This window comes from Panthera onca, chromosome A1, assembly GCF_046562875.1.
Source record: "Panthera onca isolate mPanOnc1 chromosome A1, mPanOnc1 haplotype 2, whole genome shotgun sequence".
NCBI lineage: Eukaryota > Metazoa > Chordata > Mammalia > Carnivora > Felidae > Panthera > Panthera onca.
Window position 1 is genome coordinate 65,804,721 of NC_138339.1, and position 27,638 is coordinate 65,832,358.

At 53.6% G+C, this 27,638-nt stretch overlaps 1 protein-coding gene across 3 annotated transcripts in view; it reads left to right on the top strand.

Moving 5' to 3' along the window:
* UNC5A (unc-5 netrin receptor A) overlaps positions 1–27,638 on the top strand; it is a 62,060-nt gene that overhangs the window by 22,169 nt on the left and 12,253 nt on the right. For all 3 annotated transcript variants that reach the window (XM_060635117.3, XM_060635116.3, XM_060635118.3), the window contains exon 2: positions 24,071–24,292. In XM_060635117.3, the coding sequence (XP_060491100.1) occupies positions 24,071–24,292 (222 nt within the window). The remainder of the gene's footprint in view (positions 1–24,070; positions 24,293–27,638) is intronic.

Sequence of the window (27,638 nt, forward strand, 5' to 3'; positions counted from 1 at the left end):
AATTGGAGCTAATCTTTTTTTTTTTTAACATTTAAATAAAAGATCTGGAAGAGAATGTGTACAGTGAAATCACCAAGTTTGCAGTTAAATCTAAACTCTCCTGGGTGGTAGTAAAATGCCAAGCTGGTGAGGGATAAGCTTTGGGAAAATCTTATCTTGAAAGGCAGTGGGCTGGGCAGAGAATGGCCAGCAAGTTTTAGTTTGGGGAAAATAATGTGGATGGTGTCTGAGGGAATTTACTTGAAGCTTCTTACCTAAGGAGGGACCCAGAAGAGCAATAGAAGGCTGAACATGGTTGGGAAGGGAGTTTGAAAGAAGCCATAAATGTTCCCTTCTCCTGACACATGAGTGAGGGTTACCTGCATCCAACATTCTGGTGTGCTTGTGGTCATGCCTTCTTTGGAGAGCCATCCACCCAAGAGTGGGGGGAACCTGGGTTTTACTCCAGACTTACATGATCTGAGTAATTCATTTCCTATCCTTTACCCTCAGTTTCTACATCTGTGAAGTGGAGGTAATGATCTCTGGGGTCTGCTTCACAGGGAGTGTGAAAGACACTGAGACGGCACACAGGTGACAATGTATAGGTAGCTATAAAGTTCAGTACAACCATGAGTGGTTGTTATCAAGAGAGTTGTGATGAGAAGGGAACTGTCATATAAAATCAGACTGGCCCGCCTGGGACAACTTCAGTATACAGAGAGAAGCTAAGCAGGAATATGGTAAAAATCTGTAACATCAGAAGGGGCATAGAGAAGGGACATGGGCTCCTTCACTAAATCCCAGACTGGCAGAACAAACCCATCTCCACTCCTGGACCCCACCAAAGCTCAAGAGAGGTAAGTTTAAAACCAATAACAGGAAATCCTGCTGCACTCAGCAGGGAATAAACATTGAAAATCATTTCCCTGGAGGTGATACAGGCTGGAAATATAAATTGCTTCCAGAAAGGTTTAGGTAAGTTCATGGATGGAAGAGTCAGAGTGGTTCTTAGGCAAAATTAGGATGTTGGGAGGCCTCAACCCTGTAAGCATGATGTCAGAGAGGAAGTCCCTTCAGAGCCAAATGCCTGGGCCAGACCTAACAACCCGGTAGCCCTGTATCTGTATCTGTATCTGTGTGAGAGAGTCTGTATTTAGGACTGCTTTGTCCCTAACTGGTGAGAATGGCTCCTCACTCACTAGTCACCTGTGTTCTGAAACTTTACTTCCTCCCCAGTCCTTCACCTTCATTGCTGTTCCCCATCCCCACTCTCCAATTTCTGCCTTCATAGTGTTGATCTGTGAAGGTCAAAATCTTGACCATCTTTCCCCTGCCATCTCATCTATCCTCATAGAGCAGCCACACCCTCCCTCTATGTACTGTCTTCTAGCACAGGCACCTTGCTTGGCAGTGCCCATGAGCCAATGAGGACTGGAATATCCTGCCAGGCCCTCCAGTTAATGCTGTTGGCATGCAGTCTCTGTCTGGCTGCCTGCCCAGGGCCCAACTCTGCCTGGCTGCTTCTTCCAGGGTCCCCAGCAGAGGCTGGCTGAAGCCCTTTGGGAGCCCACAACCATGGAGAGCTTGGGCACCTGAGGATGGACTGATACCTATGCTGGGGACAAGGTTACCATCAGAAAACAGGCCTGCTTGGGTCTGTGCCAGGTTATCTGCCTCATGCAGAAAGTCTTCGGGGACTGGGATTAGCAAGGGGAAGCAAGGTTATGGAGTTTGCTTCCCCACTGTGGTTCTTAGGTGCTTTGAGCCCTTTCCAGTTCACCACGTAAGGGCTGTGTAGGCTCTATTTTAGCACCACGGATAGCAGTCCCAGACGCGGCAAACGTTTTCAGCACCACGGGCAGCTCCATGAGGTGCCGTTGCCCCCTCTTAGGGCTGCTCTGCTGCCTACGTCTGCTAGCTCCTGTGGGGAGGTCCCCACCAGCTACAGAGAATTCATTTATCCATTCACCAAGATTGACTGAGCACCTACCTACTACGTGCCAGCCTCTGTTTTAGATGCTGGGAGCACATCACTGAAGGAAGCAGATACTTGCCCTGTGGAACCTCTATCCTTCCAGGTGTGGACTCCTGCCCCATAGGCTTCCACTGATGTTCCTAGAGTCTGCTCCAGGCAATATGGTCCTGCATGCTCGTGGAAGGTGGACAGATTATGGCTTCTTACAAAGCTGGTTCTGCTGCTTAACTTGTGGGAGGGAGCTGAAGAGGTAGGGAGTAGGGATTGGTGAGGCCCAATTCAGATGGTATTTTAGGATTCTTGGAAGCCAGTGTGATCCAGTCACGCCTCTGCTGAGAAACCTTCCATGGTCCTCCAGTGTCTGTGGAAATAAATAGCGGTTCCCCAACCTGTCATTCAAGCCCCTGGTAAAGTGTTGCTGCTCCATCTTGCCAGTCTTCATGCCTCTCTTCTCATGTTTCCTACATTCCAGCCAAACTGGATTCTCAGTTAAACATCTTTTGGTTACCATATGACAGAAAACTGAACTCAAACAGACTTAAGCAGTAAATGGATGTTATTGACTCTTGTAAAACTGAAAAGCCCAAAGGTATGGCTGACTTTGGGCAAGGCTTGATCCACTGGCTCAAACCATGTCAATCTGCCACTACTCTCTCCGTTTTTCTGCTCTGTCTTCTGTGATGTTGGCTACATCCTTGGCTTCCTCAGGGCAGCCCCCAGCAACTCCATAACATCCTTGTCTTGGTAATAAAATGACTGCAGCAGCCCAACCCCCACATCATCGCCCCCACATCATTCATTCATTAGCTCCCATACCTTTCCCAAACCAATTGCCAAAGCCAGAACAGGAAATACAAAGAAATACAATTGGTTTAAGCCACTCAGGACCCACTCCTGGAGCCGATGGGGGAGTCATTTCCACCTAAACCACACAGCTGAATACAGAACAGCAGGGGATTCCCTAAGAAATGGTTTGGGGGCAGGGGAGGATGGAGACTGGGGAGGAGTCAGCAGGTGTCCAGTCATTGAGTATGCTCTTTTCTGCTTCTCTGATTTTACACCTGCTGCTCCCCTGTTGTCCCACCTACTGATACCCTGTGCCACCTTCAAGGCTTTTCTCAAATGTTACTGCCTTCCTAACACCACTCCCAAAACACCCTTCAGGGAGTCATGTCTGCCTCCTCTGATCCCTCACTGCACTTCCAGCTTACTTCTCCCTTCTGTCTCCCCACCATTCCTTGATCCACAGGCAGTGAGTAGAGTGGACATGCATCCCAGGGCACGTGTGCTGGATGGAACTGGGTGATGGATGGCCACTGTCACATTGGCTCAGTGGGATGGGATAATAGCATCGCTGAGCCACAGACAGGCCAGGAGGACTGGCTGGCTGGGCAGGCCCAGGGCTGTCCCTGATGGCTATGTCCACATGGCCTGGGCTGTCCCTTGCCATCTCCCATAGTGAAAGCTTGGACTGGCTCAGTCTGTGGGTAGAGTCTTTGCCCCTGAAACTATCCTGGCAGTGCCAGTCAAAATGTGACAGGAAAACACATGTGCATGGAGAAGGTGGCCTAACCCAAAAGTGGAGGCACTTGGGGGGGGGGGGGTCAGTAGGCGTCCCAGGAGAGCAGATGCTAGGATCCAGGCAGCACCCTGGGTTCTTTCTCCTACCTTGGTTTCACTACCTCCTCTTTCTCCTCAAAGTGTTAACCTTTCAGGCCTCTCTGCCACTGGCCAAGGGTGGGGGAGTTGGTGGAGAGGAAGGACTTGGAAGGAACCTGCTGGTCTAAGGGAGAGAAGACTGGAACTGTGTGTCGGAGGGAGGGGGAAGGGATGCAGCCATGCTGGGAGGAGGCAGACATGAGGTAGTGCAGTGACAGGGATTGGGCAGTGAGCCTGGGGAGGGACCAGAGCCATGATTCATTTCCACCACCAAGCCTTACAGCTTCCCTCAATGAGGCAATACTCACATCGGCACTTTCCCCTTCAAGCTCTTGTTTTAATAACAAGTTGGGTTCAACAAGGGGCTGACCACATCTCTTCATCTCTTTCTGTTTAATGGAAGACCTCACCTCGTCCAGGAGCCTCTGATCTGGAGCAGACCTCAGGGTGGCCAGGAGCTCATGTGAGGGACAAGTAGGGATTCTCTGTGAGGGAGCTGGTGGGCAGGCCAAAAGGGAGTTTTCTCTCCAACCTGGCCCCAGACCTCCCTGACGACCCTCTTCTGAACCACTAAGCCAGCTTCGGAGAAATCTCATTCTGCACTGGGACAAATGGGACCAGATGACAGGGAGACCTACCCAGACAACCCCACATCGACAGCCTTCTTGCAAAAAAGCAGGTGGGGGCAGGGTTGGTGACAGCTTCCTGCTTCCTCCACTCTCACCCTCCTCATGGGTGTCCCCAGTCCTTGAGTGGCCAAGGTGGGAAGGTTGCTGCTCTCTGATTCCCTCCTTCTGGGTGTTTGGGCATGGATTTCCTCGCTGGAAAACTCCTCCACCAGAAAAAAGGTGTCTCAGTCCATTCGGGCTGCTATAACAAAAAATACCACAGACTGGGTGGCTTATAAACAGAAATCTACTTCTCAGTTCTGGAGGCTGAGAAGTCCAAGATGAAGGCACTGGCAGATTCAGTATTTGGTGAGGGCTTGCTTCCTGGTTCAGAGATGGCTGTCCTCTCCCTGTGTCCTCACATGGCAGCAGAAGGGGTAGGGAGCTCTGTAGGGTCTGGCTTATGAGGGCACTAATCTCATTCATGAGACCTTCTAATACCATTGGGGGCTAGGATTTCAACATATGGATTTGAGAGGGGGACACACGTATTTATTCTATAGCAGAGGGGGATGAATAACCAGGCATTGAATGCGTGCAGTGTGATTTGGTTGTGCATTGAACACCATGGCAGGTAGTGGGAGTCTTCTTTCCTTTTCTACTAAACTTGTAAGGTCAGGAAGTCAGACAGCATGATAGTGATCACCAAGCTAAAGTTGGAGGGGGTGCCAAACATCTGCTCCAATTTATTTTCTTCCAGCCACAGAGCTGCTCAGTGATACAGGCAGTTGTGGGTACCATTTGCAGACAGGGATGTACCAGAGTCTAAGGGACTTGTGTAGGTCATACTGCTAGCCATAGATGAAGCTGGGACTCAGACTCAGCCCTTCAGCTCTCAGATCAGAGTTCTAGCCCCTATCCCAAGCCTCACCCAGGGATCAACGCTGGAATGCTGCGGGAAGCAGTATATCGGGGGGCCTTTGGACACACACCCCAGAGCCAGACTGCTGGCTCTGCCACTTCTAGCAGTGTGATCTTGGGAAAGTTGCTTCACCATTCTGAGCCTCCGCTTGTCACCTATAAAATGGGAATAATGATGGTACCTAACTTATGAAGTTGTTGAGAGAATTCAGTGATAGGTTATATATGAATGTAGATGGTACATAAAACAAAGAATTTCTAATCCAGTTAAATACATGCTTACCATATGTCCTTGCAGTCCCACTCCCAAGAGAAATGAAGACCTGTCCACCAAAGGCCTATATGTGAATGTTCACAGCAGCTATGTAATCACCAAAATCTAGAAATAGCACTGGTGAATGGATAAACAAGCTGTGGTACATTCATATAATGGAATACTGCTCAGCAATAAAAAGGAACCGACTACTGATTCAAGCAGCAACATCGATGAACCTCAAAAGCATTGTGCTAAGTGAAAGAAGCCAGGCACAAAAGGCTGCATACTGTCTAATTCCATTTCTGTGACATTCTAGAGGAGGCAAAACTCTAGTGACAGAAAGCAGATCAGTGGTTGCTGGGGTTGGGAGAAGGGATTGATAGTAAAGGGGCTAAACAAAACTATTCTCTGTCTTGATTGTGGTGGTGGATAGATACATTTGTTAAACCTCATCAGACTATAAATTTAAAGGCAGTGGGGGGGGGGTGCATTTTATACATCAAAAAAGACAACCTTGATGTTTTAAATATTTTTTTAACATTTATTATTGAGAGACAGAGAGAGACACAGAGTGTGAGCAGGGGAGGGGCAGAGAGAGAGGGAGACATGGGATCCGAAGCAGGCTCCAGGCTCCGAGTTGTCAGCACAGAGCCCAACGCAGGGCTCGAACTCACAGACTGCGAGATCATGACCTGAGCTGAAGTCGGACGCCTAACCGACTGAGCCGCCCAGGCGCCCCAAAGACAACCTCAATTTTTAAAAAGCAGAACCTGGGGTGTAGTAAACACTATGTAAGTGTTAGCTGCCATTATTATTAGTAGTACCATTCATATCATGATTAGCCTTGGAAGAGTCTCTGGGTTGATGGTTCACATCCCAGACCCACCCTGGCTGTGCATCAGGGCCCACCCTCCTGCTCGGGCAGGCCGGGGAGGACACAATGGGGAGTCTCAGCCCACCCCACCCGCTCTGTGGTTGCAGACAGACAGGGAGAGGAGCACATGGGGAGGCGCTCAGCTGTTTCCTGAGTCTGGTTTCCCTCCTGCTGATCCTGTGAGGCGCTCAGCGACACGTTAGCAAGAAAGATGCCATGAGAAATAAAGTTTGTTATGAATTATTCTTCTTGGGGCTAATTATAGACACAGAGGATTATTTACAGAGGCAGGAGGCAACAGGGAGGGAGAGGGGCCTGGAAGCAAGGCGTGGAAACAAGGGATAGAGAGAGTTAAGCAAATGGGGCTGTGTTTGGGGGAGTAAAAGGCACTTTTTAAATAAAAGCCATAACTAACCTCAGGTCCACGCTGATGAAAGTGTCTCAACAGATATATCAGACATCCCGGGCTTTGTCATGTCTTTGAGACGGACTGGGATCCCATGGGGTGCCAGGGTTCTCTGGGTGGGGGGTGGGGCAAACATGGGGTCACTCTCCCCTGGAATCCCAGGGGGCATGTGGGCCCGTGTCTGCACCACTGCCCAGCCTCACTCTGTTCTCATGGGCTTTTCTTGTTCCTGTCCATCAGGGGGTTATTTCCACCCACAGAGGTGGGAGCAGAGGCCAGATTGAGCCAAACGTGGGTGCCCACTGGTTCTAGCAGGCCAGTGAGAGAAGGGGCCAGAGAGGACATGGGTGAACTGTGTCATGCCTGAAGAGTGTAGCCAGTCATGGCTCAGGGGGTGTGGGCCTGGTGTGGCCCCAGCTCCCTTCTTCACAGTGTTTGCATGAAACCTCCTAGTTTTTAAATGTTGGTTTAAACCGATGAGACACATCTAGAGGCCTGTGGACCAGCATTTTGCAGCTTCTGAAAGCCAGCCTGGCCTCTTATTGTTCCAGTTAAAGATAGAGAACCCCGGCAGGACTGAGGCTCAGTGCCTTCCTGCCCCACATCTCCCCAACCTGCCGTACTCCACAGCCCTCCCCCACCCAGAGCTTGACAGCTGCTACACACACACACACACACACACACACACACACACACACACACAGGTCTGCCACAGGGTGGGTCGATGGCTCTCTCAGCTTGCCAGAGGGCACTGATCTTGCCCTCCCCCAAGTGCGAGCAGTGGGCTTTTCCAGTTATTTATGCCTGGCTGCCTGGCCATCTATCCACTCAACCAGGCAGGAAATGACAGAGTCATCTTCTGCTCCCTGCTGCCTCCCTCCCGGTCAGGACGGTCACCTCCTTACCCTGCCCCCCAGATGCTTTTCACATCCGTTCCTCATTCCTCACTCCCCGTCTCCAGCGGCCTGTTCCAGGTCAGGCTCCCTCTGCAGTGGTGACAGCCTCCACTCTCTTCCTCCTCACACAGCAGAGCTGTCTCTACAGCATTCTGATCCCACCGGCCCCGCTTTCCCATGCTCAGTGTCCCATGCTCAGTGTCCAACCGCGCTGCCACCAGATATGTCCTGACTCAGAAGATTCTTTACTTCTCCTATTCCCTCGGACTAGAATACCCCTCTCCGCTGCCCCCTCCAGGCCCCTACCTTTTCCCCAAGGCAAGTGCATCCCACCCACCGCCCCTCCCGCCCCGTCCCCGTCCCCGCAGCAGGGCACACCCACTGCCCCACTGCATTCCTCCTCTGCCGGATGGTGAACACCCCAGAAGCCTTCTCTGCAGCGGAGGGCTCAGCACCCAGCACAGAGCAGGTCCTGCAGAAACTTACTCATCCCTTCGCTCAGAAAGAGGTAGTGAGGGCCTCTAGTGTTCAAGGCCCTGTTCCAGGTGAATGAGACAGACAAGCTGTCCATTTCTTGAGCTGCACATCTAGTTCCAGGCAGATGGACAACACACACGTCCCACAGGGAACCTATCCAAGAGTGCCAGGGGCACTATCTGAGATGGGGTGCTCAGAAAGCCTCTCTGAGGAGTGACCTGAGCCAAGATCTGGACAATGAGGGTGAGCTACAGCATCAAGTAAGAACAGCATCCCGGGCAGAGGGAACAGCAGGTACAATGACCCCAAAGCAGGACTGATCTCAGAGTGCTGGGAAAACAGGTAAGCAGCCGGGTGTTAGATAGTGATTAGGGAGGACAGTGGCCCATGACATCTGAAGGGACAGGAGAAAAAGGAACAGGAGAGGCAGAGCCAGCAGCTTTCCGGACAGTGCTATTTGCATGGGGAGCTGACCATTTGGAGTGGCCACACTGGATGGCCAAGAGGAAACATCCTGCAGAGACAGGCCCGAAGGTCCTGCAGTGGGGATTTTGGAGTCTTCTGCTCTGAGGTCCTTATTGAAGCCTGCCATTCTCCAAGAGCAAGGAGAAAGCTGATCAGAGGTCCAGGAGAAAGGGAAGATCTTCAGCAGAGCCCTAAAGGCAGAGGCCAGGAAGAGCTCCTGAATCAGATAGAGGAGTCATTGGCAAATGGAGAAAGGGTTTCAGTGGAGAGGTAGAGGAGGAAGCCAGACTGTTGTGGCTGAGTCAGGAACAGGATGGAGGACAGAACTAGGCCCTGAGGGCAAGAGAGAAAAGAGACCTAGGCTGGAGAGGGGAAAAGAGTTAAACAAGAATTTTTCTTGTCCTTAAGGGAGGAGAGTTGAGTATCCTTGGAGACCCTTGGGCCTTTGAGGCATTTTACATAGCTCAGTAACCCTGCCTCCAGGAAGCCTTCCTGGATGCCTCAGATCAAGCCCTGGATACCTCAGATCAAGGTGTTCTCAGACCACCAGTGCTTCTCTGACAGAATTCTGATTATGGGTTATAATCATGGACTTACTGTTCTGACACCTAGCCAATGCCCTTCTCCCATAAGTGAGTGAGCTCCTGAGAGAGGGGCCTGGGTTTTTCCCTCCATGGTAAATTCAGGCCATTACCCAGGACCAGGCAGGGCCTGAGGATGCCCGGGAGGGCAGCACATTCCTGGTGTGGAGGCCCCAGAGGGAGCCAAGACTGCTGGATGGTGAATTGGCCCAGAAGGAGGTCATGCTGACCTTGAAGCCAGCAGGCCTGTGGGCTGTGAGCACATCTCAGCAGGGCCTGGAGGGGAAGCAGGGTGGATGCAAACGCTACACAAGTGCACACCCCACTCCCACCTGCACCCCACCCACACCCAGCCCCGTGTCCCCTCCCGGCCCCCCATCCCCTCATGCTCCATTCATGCAGCTCAAATGGCAGCACCCACATACAGGTTCAGGGGCAGATGAAGGTCTGCCTTGTGTACATCAAGCTGAAGTTGGGCTCTAAGCGTGTGCACACAACAGAGGACCAAGCCCTGGTTGGGTCTTTGCTGGATGAAACCTCCCCATTCACACCCAGCACCTTCCTCTGGGATGGGGTTTGGGAGAGGGGCACCGTGCACCCCAGGGACTGACCTGCTTGCTGTCCCAGCCGGTCCAAGCAGGAGAGCTGGTGTGTGTGGACCAGCATGCTGACCCATGAGTCTTCTTCCAGGGCCCCCCTTGGGTGCGGGCCCCCACCAGGGAATAGGAGCTGAGGTGGGAGACCCTCAGCAGCCTTTAGCTTCCCTCAATTCATTAAGACCTGTAAATTTCTCATTAATATACTTAAAGTTCGTTTTAAGGGGAACAAACGCAGAGATAATTGATAATAAACCCTCAGTTAATGCCCTCGGTTTACTGTATGTAATTTATATCTGCAGATAGCGTCTCTCACTCCCAATTACCCATTTAGCTGTGGCGATAACAGCAGTTCAATCAGACCGATACCAACTTTTATATATTCCAGCCTGAGAGCAATAAATACCCACACAGGGAGACTCACTGGGCCCACTGTATTTTTTTATTAAGATTTAAATATTCATGCAATTATTAGTGATTTATTAAGAGCTAATGACCCCTTCAAGAGGCTCTGAATCTTCACCCACAGAGGCCCCTGCCCTCCCCTCCCCCTTTGCCCCTATCTCTCCTTATTGCCCCCCACCCCCAACCAGAGAAATGATGACATAATAGCATCACCCATGTTTCCATGGCTATGTCAGACAGGTGAGGTGGAGGCCAAGGACCAAGGTCAGGCCCAGGGAGGGGCTGGGCTTCATGAGGGTGGAGGCTTTCTCTCCCTTCCCAACGAGACCTGGAGGACTTGAGGATGAGGAGGCTGCCCACCAGTCCCTCCACACACCCCCACTGACCTGTAGCCTCCTCCAGGCTGGTTTCCAGGAGCACGCCCTTCCCACCTCATTCTGGCATTAGTGTAGCTCCACCCACTCCCAACCCTCCCCCATATCCCTCCTACCCTCACACTTGTCTGAGTCTTCCTATCCTTTTAGGGGAAAGAGTAGGCCAGCTTCTCTCTCCCCTGCTGCCCTTCCCTTCCTATCTTTCATTTTTAAATGCTCCACCCTGATTGCATCGAGGATGAGAGAGTGTGCAGGGATCTGGGGTTTGGGGACGCGGGGCCCAGAGAGAGCAGTGGCTTGCCTCAGGCTGCACAGCAAGGCCCAGGCCACCAGTCTCTCCTTCCTCCATGTTCACTCATACCCTCTCCCCTATCTTCCTCTAGTCCTCGCCTCTCCTCCCCCGAAAGACCTCATAGCCCATTAAAGGGGCAGGAAAGATAATGAACAAACCAGGAAAACATGAAATCAATATTAGGAGAAAAAAGTACGGCTGCCATTAAGTAAAATAAACAAGCTGGTAATTATTTGGACAGCGGGTAATTAAAATGGGGTGAGGGCTCATTACTGTCTCGTCAGGGGTATGATGGGCGCAGCCAGACACCCTCTTCCCAGCTGGAAGTTCACAGCCAGGCTGGGCTCCTACCCACCCAGAATTGGGAGGGGTCGTCGCAGGGGGTTTCCTCTGTGGATGCCTGCCCCAGTTCTACCTGTGTCTCTGTCTTCAGCAGCCTTCTCTGGCTCTCCGGGGGTCAGGATCTGAGGACCAGACCCAAGGCAAGCAAGGCAGGGCAGCCCCTAACCTGCTGTTGGCCCCTCCTGACCCCCTCTGCTTTCCCAAGCAGAGAGCATCTCTCCGCCCTTTCTGCAACCCTCAGCCTCTAGGAAAGGGGCAGTGCCTGCAGGCTTCAAGCAAGGGAGGATGCTTGTGCCCACAATTAAATCCCAGCCACCTGGGGTGCTATACAGATGACTCTTGCTGCCCAGAACTTGGGGGGACTTCCTTCAGGAGGCCATGATGAGGAGAGATCCTAGAGAGGAGGCAGGATGGTGGGGTGCCGGCAAGGGTGGGAAGAGTCAGGGAGGAGCAGGATACCAGAGGGGCAGAGCAGTGACTGGGGGGGCCTCACCCTGCTGTGACCCCGGTTCTTAGATCTGTAAAGTTGGAGGAGACCTTGGACATCATCCAGTCTATCTTTGGCCGGCCAACTTGCTTGGCCCACAAGGTGTTTAAATGTTTAAATTAGTTGTCAACATTTTAAAACAGGAAATTTCACATAAAAATGGATTCCCAGCTTCTCTTCAAAGAAAGTGTAGTAGCAGCTGGCTGGGTTGCACTGACCCCTTGGACAGGCATCTTTACTGTTCACTTCTGGCTCCCACCCGGCCCCTGAAGACACCTGAGTTTGCCACCCGTGACCCTTCCAAGGCTCAGAGGGGCAGTGACCTGCCCAGGACTTCATACCCTTGTTGAGGACTGGAGACCCAGTCTTTTGATGCCCAACTGAGGTCTCTGTGCCCTGCTCTCAGCAAGTATGTGCATTGGGCCGGTCACTGGCAGGGATATAAATGACATGGTTCCCAGCCCAGAGCTTGAAGTCAGTAAGGGGGATGCTTCACCTCAACCCAGTTACTGACCCCCAGCTTGCCAGTCCCTGAGGTGTACACTGCTGAGAAGAGGTGGCTCACATCTGTGCACGTACTTAAGGGCGCACCGTCCGATGGAAGAAGCAGCCGCTGCACAAGCAGCCTGTGTCAGTCGATAATGCTCTCCCAGCCAGGAAGCCAGAGGAGCAAGCCATGCATCTCCACTGCAGAGAGGAGCTGGGGGGTGGGGGGTGTCAAGAGAAGGTGATACCTTCGAATTATGAATTGACAGGGCTGGTGAGCATTGCGAGTGAGTGGGGTGCCCTGCGGGTGCAGGGGGATGTCGGAGTGAGGGCAAGGGTCCAAGTGTGCAGTGAGAGGGGATTGTGGACTCACTGAGCTGGCTGCAGGGTGTGGGTTGGTGCCCAGGATGAGGCTGCTGCATTGGGTGGGGTGGGGTTATGACCTTTACCCTGTGGTCAGTGGGAACTATTTCAAGGGGTTGAAGTGTGGGATCAGATTTTCTTTCTAGAAATAGCACTGTGTGGTGTAGTTGAGGAGGGCACCGAAGCCAGGAGGTGGTCATGGGAAGGCAAGTTTGGGGCACCCTCAGGGGGTGGGGGCCTGAGGAGCTGGGTAGCCATAAATGGAGAGAGGAAGGAGTGGGTGGAAGAAAGCCTGGGGTGGCACTCAGGGGGCTAGAAGAGGTCAGGGAGCAAGAGGGCCTGGTGACTCTAAGACTCCTACCGAAGTTCCTTGGGGGTGTAGCGCTGCTGACTAAGAGCAATGCTTAAGGGCAGAAGGTTTGGAGGAGCCCCTGAGCCTGACTTGGGACATGCCTGGTGTGAGGTTCTGGGAGACATCCAGATGCAGGGAAAGCTGCCAGCAGTGAGCGGGGCTAGGGAGCCTAGTTGGGGAGCCATGGTCAGGAGGCTGGTGGGAAGCCATGGGAGCAGAAGCCCCAAGAGAGGGCAGAGCACAGGTGGGCAAGCCACATGGATGGGGAGCAGAGGAGGAGCTGGGTTGGAGGCTCAGATACCACTGCTGCTGGGAGCAGCTGGATCTGGACTGGATTTTCCTGTGGGTCCTTTATGAAGAGAAGTCCAGATGGACTCAGCTGCTAAGAATGGGATCACAGGATGGCTGATGACCTGTGGCCACAGGGTTTTCATCCTGGTGACGGCATTGGCCACCGCAGCCAGATTTAGCCCGAAGGACGATAGGCAGTACTGTTATACGTGTGTGTGTACAAGGCTCAGTGTGTGTGCACCCATGAATGCCAGAGCACGAGGCACAGCCAATATGATTCTGGAACACTGTGTGCCTAGGACTTCCTAGGTGGGGCTGTGGCCACTGGCCACTCCTTGGGTCAAGGACTCGAGTCTGTCTTGGGCACTACTGTGTGGCCTGTGCCTAACACGGTGCCTGGTGCATTGCGCCCGGCACATATTTGGTGAATGCACATATCCTGATTAAGAGCTTAGGGTGCTACAGCCATCTGGCCTGGGTAGGAACCCATCACTCACTACTGACTTCACCTCTCTTTGCCTTGGTTTCATTGCCTGGAAGTTGGAGATTTAAAATAGTTCTTTGCCAGGGCGCCTGGGTGGCTCAGTTGGTTGAGGATCCAACTCTTGATCTCAGCTCAAGTCTCGATCTCAGAGTTGTGAGTTCAAGCCCTGTGTTGGGCTCCATGCTGGGTGTGAAGCCTACTTAAAAATAAGTAAATAAATAAATAAAAATAGTTAATAGTTCTTTGCCTCCTAGAATTATCATGAGGATTAGATAAGAAAAGCCATGTTGTGCTAAGACTGTGTATGTGCATGTGTGAGTGAGTGTGTGCGCGCACGTGCACATGTGTGTGGGTGGGCATTTGTTGGCTGTGGTTGTGGGTAGTATCTCCCACTGGCCAAGGGCACTTCTCTGTGCGGCCATCCTCTGGTCTCTGAGCTCTGTCCAGGGGCTGAAATTGCCCTGCCCTGTCCGGTGCACACTATGCAGAGCCAGGCTAGGGAGCTATTGGCTGCTCCTGCACCACCCCTGGCCCCCACTCTGGCCAGGCTGGCATTAAACCAGTGAGATATGAAATGCCACCATATCTGGGACAGGGTCTTTAATTAAATTAATTGCCAGCAACATTGTAAAAATGCTGATGGGGTCATAAACGGCACATCGCTGATGCCATTCATCATTTCCTCAGACTTGCTGGGGGCCTCACCTGGGCTGGGGGTGGGACTGGGCATGCGGGGCTGAGCGACTGGGGAGCTCTGCAGCCACCAGGGCCTCTGGCAGGTGGGCTGGCTGGTGGCAGGAAGACCAAGGGAGAGGGGAATGGGAGTGGGTGGGGCTCCTTGTTTTCAGTGTGGAATAATTGCACAATTCTTAACTGAGCCTGGATGGTTACCTGGAGAAGGGCATGGATGGAAATGGAGAATGGTGACTCAGGAGCTAGCTGGGGCCGGGGAGGGAGGGGAAAGGGGGGGGCATCCTTCAGCCTGCTGGCCAGAGTTATCCTGGATCCATGGGCAATGTGAGAATCTGACCCAGCCTGGCCACTGATAGCTGAGTGACCTTGAGCCAGTCCTTCCCCTCTCTGAGCCCCAGTTTCCTCATTGAGAAAACAGCTAAACCCCCATCCTGCCTGCCTGCCCAGACCCCTCCTGGACTCCCTCCCAGAGATCCGGTTATGCCAGGGATCCTGTTATATCTCTTCCAGCTAGGGCCGCCGTAGGCCCTGGTAGGGCTCAGAGCTTGTATGCTGACCTCCTGCTGAGCAGTGGTGAGGAGGCTGGGCCTGCGCCCACCACCCACCCCTGCCAAGTGAAAGGTGGAGGAGGCCTGCCACAGACACACACACACACACACACACACACACACACACACACACACACACAAAACCACACACATACACACCCACCACCCCAACCAGAAACACTCCCACAGCAACACACACTCCACCACCAGAAGATTCCATAGTAAGAGAAAGCCTTCCTTCCCTAGTTCTCTCTGGGCTGTGCGACCACATAATTACCCTGGATTCCATTCTATTTAATTGCAGCTTATTAAATTCTAACCAGCCAATTATCAGCCACAATTACAGCTTAATTCAGGGACACAATAGCTATTTTATCGTTTGTTAATCAAATGCTTATTTAGGCCTCAGCTTTATTAACTATTTCTCTGGCCCGAAGCAAGGCCCTGTGGCAGGAAAGGGCACTAGGAAGAGGCCCCTGGGAGCCTGTCCCCCCCATCACAGCACTCCCTCCCTTGGCATCCCAGTAGTTTCTAAGTCCCCTTCCTGGGTGTGTCTGGGGGACCTTAGTGATGGCAGCAGTGTGACACTAAGTGTGGGCACTGGATAGAGTTGGAAGACCTGAGTTTGTTTGTTCCTGAATTCAGCACATGTTTATCAAGCACCTACTATGTACTGGGCCCTGGGCTGGGTTCTGGTACTACAGCAGAGAACCTGACAAGTGTGGTCCCTGCTCTCATGAAACATTTCGGGGAAGGGGACATGAACAATAACCAGCAGGCAAGTTTACAAACAGGATGACTTCAGATAACAGTGAGCGCTGTGAGAGAAGTAGACTGGGAAAGAGATAGGAGGCTCAGAGGGGCTGCTTCAGAAACAGGAACTTGAAGGAGGTAACACTGGAGCTGAGACCTGAGGGATTCAAGGGGGCAGCTGTAGAAGAGCAAGGGGCAGTGTGTTGCAGGTGGAAGAAAGAGCAAGTGCAAAGGCCCTGTGGTGAGATAAGCTTGGAGGGTTTGAGAAACAGAGAGGGTCAGCATGGTCACAGAGTGAGTAGAGGATGTGAGGTGGACAGGGCCAGACCCTGGTCCAGTAAATGCCCAGAGCCCCTGCCCTGTGCCCGGCCTGGGCTGGGAGTTGTCGAGAACCCACACAGCCCTTTGTCGCTGGATGACTTTACATAAGTCCTGAGTTCGCATTCCCTGTCTGTAAAATGAGGGGCCAGCAGCAAGCACCTGAGTATAGCCACCAGATGACAAGCCTGGTGTGCGGCAGCCATGGACAGCGTGGCCTGGCCACACTAGGCATGAGTGTCCTCTGAACTGGTGAAGTGGCAACCGTCCCCCACTCCTACCTGCTTTGTTCTTTGCAGTTCAGCCCGTCTGCATGTCCTCCTTGTGGCGCCAGTATCTGTCCTTGTGACCAGGCCCCTGGAGCCCGTTGGGGAAGAGGGTGACTTTCCTCCAATCTTGGGGAGGTGGCTGCTGCTTCTGTGGCACCTTCACGCATCCATTGCCATGGAAACTGGAGTGCCGCGCAAGCGTGTGAGTGTGGGTTGGGGTAACAGCCCCCCACCCTGCTACTTCCACCTCATGCACACTCCTAGACCGGAGAGACTGCCGCTGTGTCCTCCCCCGTTCACTGACCACGCACGCACTGGGGCAAAAGAGCCTGGCCCCAGACCTGTCTCTGCCCTCCAGGAAGTCCTTGCTATTGGGTGCGAGAAGCAGCAGCCAGGGGGACAGATGATTGAGGGATGGGCCAAGGGGCAGAAAAGGGAACAAAGAGGGGCATGGGTGGGCACCTCAAGACCCCAGGCAGGGTGGTACTAACCCATCTCAACCTGGTGCAGGGTCAGCATGATGTGGCCCAAATGAGGAAACTGAGGCTTAAGAAACAGCAGCAGGGAAGTCTGCAGCAGTCAAATGAGCCCCCAAAGCAGCTGACAGGCAGCACAGAGGTTTTTTACATGTTGGATTTGGAAGAATTCTGGGGCACATACCTCAGCTTGCTTTCACCCTGTGGCACCCCATTATCATCTCCAGGCAGGTCCGTGTGTCCGAGTTGCTGCCTGGAACCACAGGGCTCTTTGTGTGGCTCCCAGATCTGTCATCTCGGGGCCTCTGGCCCACCATTCCTCCATTCCCCCTACCTCCTGCAGCTGTCTCTGCATCTCTGACAGCAAGTACAGTTTGTCCCTGCTTATCAGAGCCTCCTGGTGAAGCTCCCTCATCATAGAATTGCCTATGTTTAAAAAATAATAACTCACGAAGCAATCTCAGGCTGCGAAGGTACAAATGGGCAGGAGAGCAAAAATCCCCATTCCCCTGCACGTATGCACCCCTCAGTGCCCCACCGCTGTGGCCCTGGCCCCTGGCTCCCTGCCTTCCCTGGGTGCTGCCCATGTTCTCTACCTCCCTGGGGTCCAGCACTCATGCTTCTGAAATCAAGTTCCCTTTCCATTCATTTCTTTGGTTGATTGATTGATTGATTGATTGACTGGAGGGCAAGCAGAGCTGGCTTCCCATCAGATTTGAGTGTGTGTCCTCCACTTTCAGCCCTCCTTTCTGGGCTCTGGTCCCGTTCAAGGGAATGATGTTCACCACACATTCAACAAACACCTGCTGGGCACTTGCTATGTGTCAGATCCTGGCCGGCTCGGGGGGGATGTGCAAAGGATGTCACCATTCAGTCCCTGCCCTGAAGGTGCTGACATTGGAGAGACAGACTCACAAATGGTGACAATATGAGGTTTAAGATGGTGGGCAAGTTCAGCTGAACTGTGGGAGGTCAGAGGAAGTGTGGCCCACTCTGTGTGAGTGTCAGAGAAAGCTTCCCAAGGGAGGAGGTTACTTGAACAGGCCTTGAAGGACGAGTAGAAGTCACCTGGGCACATAGACCTACAAAGCCTTCAGGACTGGCCCAGAAGAAAGAGAGGTTCTCTTTCTAGCAGTCTAATCCAAATCCCAGAGTCCCATCTGTTCAGGTGGGGTGATCTGCCCATCTGCGAACCAGGCAGCATCGTATGCCTATTTCTGGGGCCAGATAAGGGCTCAGCCTACCTGGACTGAATGAACACATGGCCTGAGTGGGGTGGGGGGAGCATCCTCTACAGAAAACCAGGTACTCTTAGCCAGAAGGGGAGGGAGGCAGAGCCTGGAACACAATGTGCACAAGCCCTTGAGGGACTACAAACAGTCAAGATGCCATCCCACGGAGCACACTTGGAGGGAGGCCCTAGAGGCAAGGCCAAGTGGGCAGCTCAGGCCCTGGGCCAACAGGGCCTCCAGTGCCAGGTGAAGGGCGTGGTGCGTTAGCCTGTGGCACTCTCTTCTCTCCACCTGGGCCTATAGAATGGGAACACCCAAGCCCCAGGGGGACCTACCAAATGCAAATCTCCAGGCAAGGCATTCTGAGAACAGAAGCGCCTGGGGCCCAGGCGTCAGGGGGCTCAATGCTGGGTGAATTGCCAGGAAAATTTCAGCCTGGAGAAAGGGAAAGCTGCCAGGCCCCAGCTCCTTCCTCTACCCCATATCAAATCCAGAACATTTCTCAGAGTAGACAAAGCAGGGGCTTGTGGGTCTGACCACCAGGACTGTCAGGGAAAGCTTGCGAGGATGAAAGGAGCAGGTGGCAGCAGGGGCAAGGCTGCGTTTGGGACGTACTGCTCCCATCTCCCAGCTGAATGAGGCCAGGTGACACCCTGCCCCCTCCCCGCCTCCCCCCTCCCCAGGGACTGAGCCTTTGCTCAGAAAATCCAGTTCATTAATAGCTTGATTAATCACACCTCATATTTTCATGGTGCTTTTAAAAATAAAACATTTGAAAGCACTTTCACACCCACCCTGGGCCTCAGAGTTACACGGGCAGGTCTTATCATCCCAGACTGCAAGTGAGAAAGGGGGGCTCAGACTCTGAGTAGCAGCAAGTTGGTGTGTGGCCGTGCAGGAGCCCTCTCCCTGCCCACACCTCTGCCTGTGGGCCACTCTGCACAATATCTGGGTCTCCCTGCAGGACAAGAGTGAAGTGGCCACCCTTGGCAGGTCTTCTGAAATTCAAGGGGGAAGAAGGGGTAGTCATGCAGTCACTCAACAAATACTCCATCAGTATGCTGGGCTCCTGCTCCAAGCAAATACATGGCGTGCCAACCATCCTGAATGTACTCTGGAGGGAGGCTCAGGGGACAGGGTGGGCACTTGGGCAAGTGACAAAGAGTATGGATCTAGAAAGGTGTCCCAGCGGAAATGGAACATTTGCTGAAACTTGAAGACTGGGTGGGAGTTCCCAGATGCACCTCGTGAGGCAGGTCTACCATGGTGCACTCTATTGGACGCGTCCTCATCCATCTCCCCACTGCCACTCCTGCCTCCCTCCACCTGTTCATGCAGGAAGATCTCATCATTCCCTTGCACACAGAGCCCATTGGGGATCTGCCAGTAAGTGAAAGAGGTTTTTTTTATGGTAATTTTTTTATTTTTAAAACTTTACATCCAAACTAATTAGCATATAGTGAAACAATGATTTCAGGAGTAGACTCCTTAATGCCCCTTACCCATTTAGCCCGTCCCCCCTCCCACGACCCCTCCAGTAACCCTCAGTTAGTTCTCCATATTTATGAGTCTCTTCTGTTTTGTCCCCCTCCCTGTTTTTGTCTTACTTTTGTTTCCCTTCCCTTATGTTCATCTGTCTTGTCTCTTAAAAGTCCTCATATGAGTGAAGTCATATGATTTTTGTCTTTCTCTAATTTCCCTTAGCATAATACCCTCCAGTTCCATCCACGTAGTTGCAAATGGCAAGATTTCATTCTTTTTGATTGCCGAGTAATACTCCACTGTGTATGTATATATATATATATATATATATATATATATATATATATATATGCGCCACATCTTTATCCATTCATCCATCAAGGGACATTTGGGCTCTTTCCATACTTTGGCTGTTGTTGATAGTGCTGCTATAAACATGGGGGTGCATGTGTCCCTTCGAAACAGCATACCTGTATCCCGTGGATAAATACCTAGTAGTGCAATGGCTGGGTCGTAGGGTAGTTCTATTTTTAGTTTTTTGAGGAACCTCCATACTGTTTTCCAGAGTGGCTGCACCAGCTTGCGTTCCCAGTGAATGGTTTTTTTTTTTTAAGTTTATTCATTTATTTTGAGAGAGAGGGAGGGAGAGAGAATGAGTGGGGGAGGGGCAGAGAGAGAGGGAGAGAGAAAACACCCACACAGGCTCCACACTCCACACTGAGCCCAACGAGGGGCTCAGTCTCACAGATCATGAGATCATGACATGGGCCAAAATCAAGAGTCAGCCACTTAACTGAGCCACCCAGGCACCCCTGAAAGAGGTTTTCTAACTGGATTCCAGTAGGGCAGCTGGGTCATGTCCTCTGCAAGTAAGAGGTCCTTGGCTGGGGCACGGTAAACAGAGCCTCTGCAGAATTGAAGGTTTGGGTTCAGGGTATGCCAGGGCCATATAGTCAGTGGGACGTGCACCTGCCAGCCCTCCTGCAGCCCCTGTGTGTCCATCCTGGCAGAGCCATTCATCCATGCTTATTGCTTCAACAGCCCCAAAGGAAGCAGCCAAAGGCACCCACTCTGAGTCCCTAGTTGCTAATGCCTGCACTAGGCGCCTTGAGCTGAGAGGCAGGGATCAGGGATGGATAGGCTGGCTAAAGACAAAGGCCTTAGCCACCCACATGTTTCTCTTGCGGTAAGAGTTACAGTACCAGTGAGGACAGGCCATAGATGCAGAGAGGGCAAAATGATATTGTGGTTTCCTGGGAGAGTGAGGTGGGAACCCCTCTTTCCAGAGGAAGCGACAACGGAGCTGGGCCCTGAGGAGAAGGTAGGAAAGTGCTGGCAAAGGAGGGAGGAGGGGTGTTTGAGACAGAGAAGACTATGGGCCGAGACCTGGAGGTGGTGAGGGAGGTGCCTAGGAGGGATCAATAGGTGTCTCTGCACAGGAAGGCTGGTGAGTTGTCTGTGCCAGAAGACTCAGGGATGTCAACCAAAAGCATTTGGCCTCATCCTGAAACAGCTGTGGGAGCCAGGCACACAATAGAAACTAGAAGAGGCAGGCCTGGGCTAGAGCAATAGGGAGTGGGGGGGACTGGGGCAAACTAGAGAGCTTGTGCCCTGTGGAAAAGGTCATAGATCATTTGGGCCTGAGCGTGCACTGCTTGATGTTATTTTTCTTAGACAAGTACAGGATTCAGGTGAAGGAGAAAGTTGCTTACTCTAGTGGCCTGTGACATGGAGCGGGAGGGACCCAAGGCTCATGCGCTGCCTTAGTTCAGGCAAGAGGCCTAACTGGGACAGTGAGGGGTCAGGTAGATCACAGGTGTTGACCACAGGGTGGAGGGCACATGGTGAGCTTCAGGGCCAGAGGAGGGGAGGCCAGCTCTGGCCACCTAGGAAACATCTAGTAGCTCCAAGAGGACATCCAATGGGGCCTGAATTTACCCCTACCTATGGCTTTAAGAGTGTCCTTGATAGAGGGCATAGCTGCAGCCTGGAGGGTGCCCCCTGGGTCCATCTAGTAAATGCCTCCCCTCAGGGTGAGGAGGGGAGGCCGCACCAGCGTGGCGTGACGGAGGCCCTGGAGAAGTGAGCTATGTCCCTTATTGGTCACAGTACATTTATTTTTCATTAGCAGTTAAATGCAGACATGAGGGATTGTGCTGGGTTCAGCGGGCAGCTGACGTGAGCAGTGCTTGGTGCCGCGATCAATAGGGAGGCTTGAGGGCCACTCACTGCCCATATCCCTGGCCGGGACCCCTGCCCACCCAGACCCGAGCCAGTAGGCGGGCACGGGCCATTGCAGACCATTGCTTTGAGCCGCTGGGAGGTGATGCACAGGGAAGCCCTGAGCCTGCCACTGGGGGCTCCCATTCCCTGCTGGACCAGCCCCCTGTGGGCCCCACTCAGAGGTCAAGCTTGGCCATCCTCTGTGCAGCCCTGGGTCTGTGGAGATACTGTGTCTAGAGACGTCACTGGGCCTACCAGCTCCCCATTCAGGCCCATACTCAGGAGCCCATGCTCTCCTTCAGAGTCCTAATCTTAGGAGGCCTGAGCCTGACTCAGTCCTGCCCTTGGCTGGGTAATAGTGAAGAGCAAGTGTAACAACAGAAGAGTCATGAGGTGGCCACTGGACATTTTGTGAATCCAGGGCCCGAGCCTGGGGGTCTGAAGTGAGTGACTTTCCCCTGGGACCTCAGATTCCCCATCTGTAAGATGTCTAGATGGCTCCTCCCCTCCACCCCCCCACGTTCCTCAACCTCAAATAGACCTCCAGAGGGCACTGGCAGAGCCCCGAGGAGGTGTTGCAGGATGGGGCAAGATGGGGAAAGGTGAGCTTTGTTTTCCTCGCTGCAAATGTGGTTCCGAGGCAGGTCGGCCTTCATCTTGGAGCTTGTACAGGGAAGTGCAAGGGCGGCTTCCAAAAAGAGTTCACAACAGGAAGAGATAAGCTGAGGAGAGGCCATGGTCTTGAGGGGGAGGTGGCAGATGATGGCCCTGCGGCAGATGCTGTCTTGCTGAGCCAGCAATGCCCTCCCCCATCCTGAGGGCAAGGCATCTGTGGCTCTGTGCCTCAGTTTCCTCATCAGCCCTCAACCACGAAGACATTGCTATGAGTGCCTTTTCTCATTTCATTCTCACAACAGCCTAGGAATGGCGTGACCCATCTGGCAGGCAGGGAGACAGGCTGAGAGTGGGCTGGCATGCCTGAAGAAGTCACACCAGGCTTCAGCCTCTCAATGGGCATTCCCGTTCCCAGCTCACCTGAGCTGGCCCAGGACACCTACAGGACCAAGTGCAGATCCCCTCCCCAAAATCAATCTTGGGGTGGAGGGCCGACTCCCACCTTGGAAAGAGAGGGACCTTGTGCTAAACAGCAGAGAAAGGGCACTGGATGCCCTCTGGGCAGAGAAGGATCAAGGCCCAAGGAGCCAGGCCTCCTTGTGTTAGAAGCCCTTTGTGGGTTTTGGAGTGCTCTCCAAAAGGGTAGACTGGACAGTAGAGAACTCAAGAGGTAGACCACATGAGGCCCTTCCAGACTCTCCCGAGGGGCAGACAGGACCTCAGTGTCACAGATGACAAAACGGCTATCTCACCCAAGGTCACCTCTAGCAAGGAGCAGAGCTGGTCTCTGAAGCCCATGTTCTTCCTTCTTTATGGCCAGAGGCCACTGTTGGTTGTCAGGGTGGCTTGTGGGGGAAATCATAGTAGCCCCTGAGGGAAACCAGGCTGTTGAGGGCCTATTTGGCGGGCACCTGGCTGGAGGCAGAGGGCGCCCCCACTCCATCCTCCCACTGCCTCCCAATTCACCCTTCTCCACCCTCCCAGGGTCCTGCTGGCCCAACAGACTGTCAGACTGCCTGGCAGAGGGCAGGGGGAGGGGTGGGGAGGTTACCTCCACCAAAGCCTCAGAGCCAATTACCTGTGTAATTAGCAACAAATGACTTGTGGGATGGTTGTGGTTTTCAGTTAAAATTAGAAGGAAGCCCAGATTCAGGTCTCCTTGAAGGGGTGGGACATGGCCTAGGTCCCTCAGGCTCCCAGACACACTCTCCTGGCTCCCACCCTGCCTGGGCCCAGCCAGCAGTCCAGGCTCTCCCCCCACCCTGGGGCCTCTCCTGTCGCACTGCCACCAGCACCAGCACCAGCACCAGCCCCCTCGCCATGTCTCCCCTCATAGCTGCCCCCTCCCCTCCTTCATTCACATGCTATTTTCTGAGCGCCTCCTACTTACCAGAATGGAGATGAGCCCAGAAGTGGCCCTGGAGGCAGCCGGGGCAGAGAGGAAGGGACCCTGCCCTCCCCCACCCCGGGCTGCCCACCTGCTCTGCCAGGGTCCTCTCCATCCCTCTGGCTTTCTCTGGACCTCCGAGGGTGGTGGACTGCCTCACCAGATCCCTGAACTTCTACCAGAGTAATAATGAGCCCTAACTGCTGCTCTGTGTGGAGGGCATCCTAAGGGCTGGGACTTCTGCCCTTGTCTCATTTCATCTCTCTATAGTCTTCAGAAGTGGGTGGGCTTCCCCCATTTTACAGAGGGGACACTGAGGCTCAGGGGAGCATTCGGCAGCCCAGATTGCTGGGCTGGAAGTGGCAGCCTGGCCTCACTCTCCTCCCATCAGCCACACCCGCTGCCTTCCCATGGCTCAGCCTCAGCACCTATATGGGCACGTAGCCCCCAAGGGCCCTGAAAGGCTGGCCCAGCTTACCTTCCCTCTTTGCCCCTGCTGCAGGTGCCCAACAGAGTGCCACGGTGGCCAACCCAGTACCCGGCGCCAACCCAGACCTGCTTCCTCACTTCCTGGTGGAGCCTGAGGATGTATACATCGTCAAGAACAAGCCGGTGCTGCTGGTGTGCAAGGCCATGCCTGCCACGCAGATCTTCTTCAAGTGCAACGGGGAGTGGGTACGCCAGGTGGACCATGTGATAGAGCGCAGCACGGACGACAGCAGTGGTGAGGCCAGGCTGGGGGGCCAGGCAGGGCCAGTTAACGGGGAAGCGAGTCTCAGCCTGGGAAAAAATGGAGGCCCAGAATGGGGCTTGCAGTTACCCCTGGCTGCACACCTGTGAGCAGGAGGACAGGATATAACCAACTCTGGCCACCACCCCAAGCCCCCAGAAGAGGCAGGATTCCCATACCTCACACCCCCTATATATACACCGAGGCCTTCTCCAGGAGACCCCACCCTCACCAGAACTCACCACCTGGGAAGTGGGTTAGTGAGTAAAAGGAAAGCCCCCTACAAATGCCCCAGGAGGCTATGGTTGGAGAGGCAAATGCCCACCACTGCATCTGAGCCTGGTCTGGGCCACGGGCAGCCTGGCGAGAAGTGCCAGCAAAGAGAGTTTGGAGGGAGTAGGTCCCAGATAATGAGGACGTGACACTCTGATCTCTGTGCCCCCATTCATTCTTCACACATTCCCTGAGCCCCCACTTTCATGCTGGGGACACAGCCACCACCTACAGAGAGCCCCAGCCCCTGCAGAGAGGTGGGCAGCATGGGGACCTCTCATTGAGTTCTGGGGGCTATGGCAGCAAGAGGAAAGCATGACTGAGGGTTCTCAGGGGAGGTGACATGGAAACAAAAGGGTTATGAGAGCTGGTCAGGGAAAGAACAGGGGAACAGCATTCCAGGAAAGGGGCTCAGCAGGAGCAAAGGCTTTGGGTCAGAGAGGTGGGCATACTGGTCAGGGTCAGGAGGGAGGGTGCATAGGTAACAGTGGTACCATCTGGGAGACTCACATCTCGGGCTCTGGAGTGAGGTCACAGTCCTGTGGGATTTCAGAATGCCAAGTGAGGTGGCCAGAGCTATGAGTGACACTTGGGGCCCATGGGGGTGGGGGTGCTGATGGAAGGGGCAGATGCAGAGACGCTAAGGAGAGGGAACCAGTGAGACTGAGCTGAGACATGGAGGGAGGGGTTCCAGAGACAGAGGGCAGACTCAAGAAGTGCCCTTTCTGTGGGACACCCCATTCCCTGCCTTAAGGCAGCAGGCAGCCAGTGGGGATTGGGCAGAGAGCCTTTGTTTGGGGTCCAGCACTCTCCAAGAGCAGGCCTAGTGGAGCTGACTATAGCCTCTCCTCCTCCTCACTGTTTAGACCCCAAATAAGTCCATTTCCTCTTCCTTCACCTTGGCACTTTGTGAAGCCCCCACACATGAGGAGCCCCTCAGGTTGAGTCCCGAGACATAGCACGCATCCTGCGGGGGTACAGCCACCAGAGTGAGGCCAGAGCAGCAGTGCAGATGAAGACAGGCAGGCCATGCCCAGGACAACTCACACAGATGTCAAGGCAGGCAAGAGACCCCAGACCTAGAGGGGTGGTCCATGCCACCAGGCAGGAGGGTCTGGGTATTCCAGAGAAGATTCCAGAGGATACTTTCTAAGCATGAATCTTAAAACCTCCTGGAACAAGCATTTCCGAGGTCAAAGGACCAGAAGGTGCAAATGCAGGAATGGTAGCTGGCCTGCGGAGACCCCGGTATGGGCAGAAAGAGTGGGCCTGGGGGGCAGGCAGCAGAACATAGGGTTGTGACCGCACTAGAACTCTGTGGAAAGTTGGTGCTGGGAAGAGGGAGACTAAAGGAAGGGGCCCTGCCTAGGAGAACTTGGAAGCTCTCACAATAATGGGGATGTGAGCAAATGAGCCCTGAGTTTTGGCAGAGGGTGATTTAGTCCTCAGAACCAACCTGTCATGTTACAGATGGCTCTGACTCATCCAGGGCCCCAAAAGGGCTCCAACCAAGCATTCTGGTCCCTAGAAGCCACACCCAACTTTCCCCTACAAGACTCAGCAGGGGCTGGTCTCCTTCCCACCAAGCATCAGCTCCCCAGTCAATGATTCCTGCCCAGGCCCTTGAGCTCTGCAGTGCCCTGGCCTCCACACAGCTGCTGCCTGCAGCTGTTTTTCTTGCAGTCCTCAGAGGTTAACTGAGGACCTGCACTGTGCCAGGCCTAGGTTAGCCCCCAAGATGATCCCCCACCTTCAGACCCCAGCAGAGGTACCAGAAACCTCCCTGGCCCTGCAGCTTTAGGACCTGGTGGCAGTGTCTGCCTCCCCTCACTGGGCCTCAGTTTCCTCATCTGTAAAATGGGGTAGGGGGGCTGGTAGGTTGGTGGGGAAAGCCATGAGATCTCATGCACCCTGTATGAGCCCGGCTCCAGGCCTTTCCTCTCTCCCTACTCCACACCCAGGGCCCAGCACCATTTTGAGTCCTCCCACTGCTGTGGCAGATCCCCCAGAGAAAGGACAGGTGAGGAGGAGGAGGAAGCTACAGTCGGAGACCTGCCTTCCTGCATCGTTCAGGGCCTGTCTAGAACTCCTTAGAAGGCTCTAGGCCAGCCTCCTGCTGCTCCCAGCCTCTTCTTCCAGGTGTCCCCACACACCCCTCCTTGTCTCCTACCATCAGGAATTCTGGAATCCATGGCTTGGCTGAGACCCAGGTTAATGCCTGCATAGCAGTCATAGGCTGGGTCACACATGCCAAGAGCCTCCACCCCAGAGTCCCCAGGAGTCTGCTCTGGTCTTGCTCCCTTCAAACCAGGCAGAGAGCAGAGCTCATGGGGACATATTCGCCCATAATCACTGGGGCCCTCTCCTGCCCTGAGCATCCATACTCAAGCCTCCCATGGCCAGCATATCCAAATTTGTATTGATCTTGTTGATTTTTCAACCCAAAGTGATTGAGTGCTTTGAGAAGAGATAAGCTCACAAACAGATGTCACTGCAGTGGGCAGTGGTGTCATGCAGACACTGAGACCAAAGACCCTGCCCCAGGAATGTTCTGTGGTCAGGCAGGTATGGTAGAGTCATAGGTCAGCACAGATCCTTAGCCCCACCCATTCCTGTGTGGGTAGCTGGGTGGACACCTCAGGAGACAGCACCCCTGTCTTCCCCTGACTTGTCCCCAGTTCCCATCCAGAAAGCCAGGAGGAGAGACCAAGCCTGAAAACCCTCAAACCCAAACCTGCTGATGCTATAAAAGCCCCAGATCTGTGAAGCCAAGCATTGTGCGTTAAACAAGCTGGTTATTAGAAGCAGATTGGCGAGAACATGAGAACCTAAGCCCAAACTTGGCCTCAGAGCCCCAACCCCACCCTGCTAACCCTCCACCTCCCAAAAATACTCAGCACACCCACACTGGGGCCTCCCCATGTGCCCACAGCATTCACACACCCACTCACACCCCACACACTCTGGGGCCAGCAGGGACCATGCATCCTTTCTCTCCTGGCATCTGCTTGGTGACCTGCAGGGAGGAAGGCACTGTCTTCACATCCAGGACCAGCAGGACAGGGTC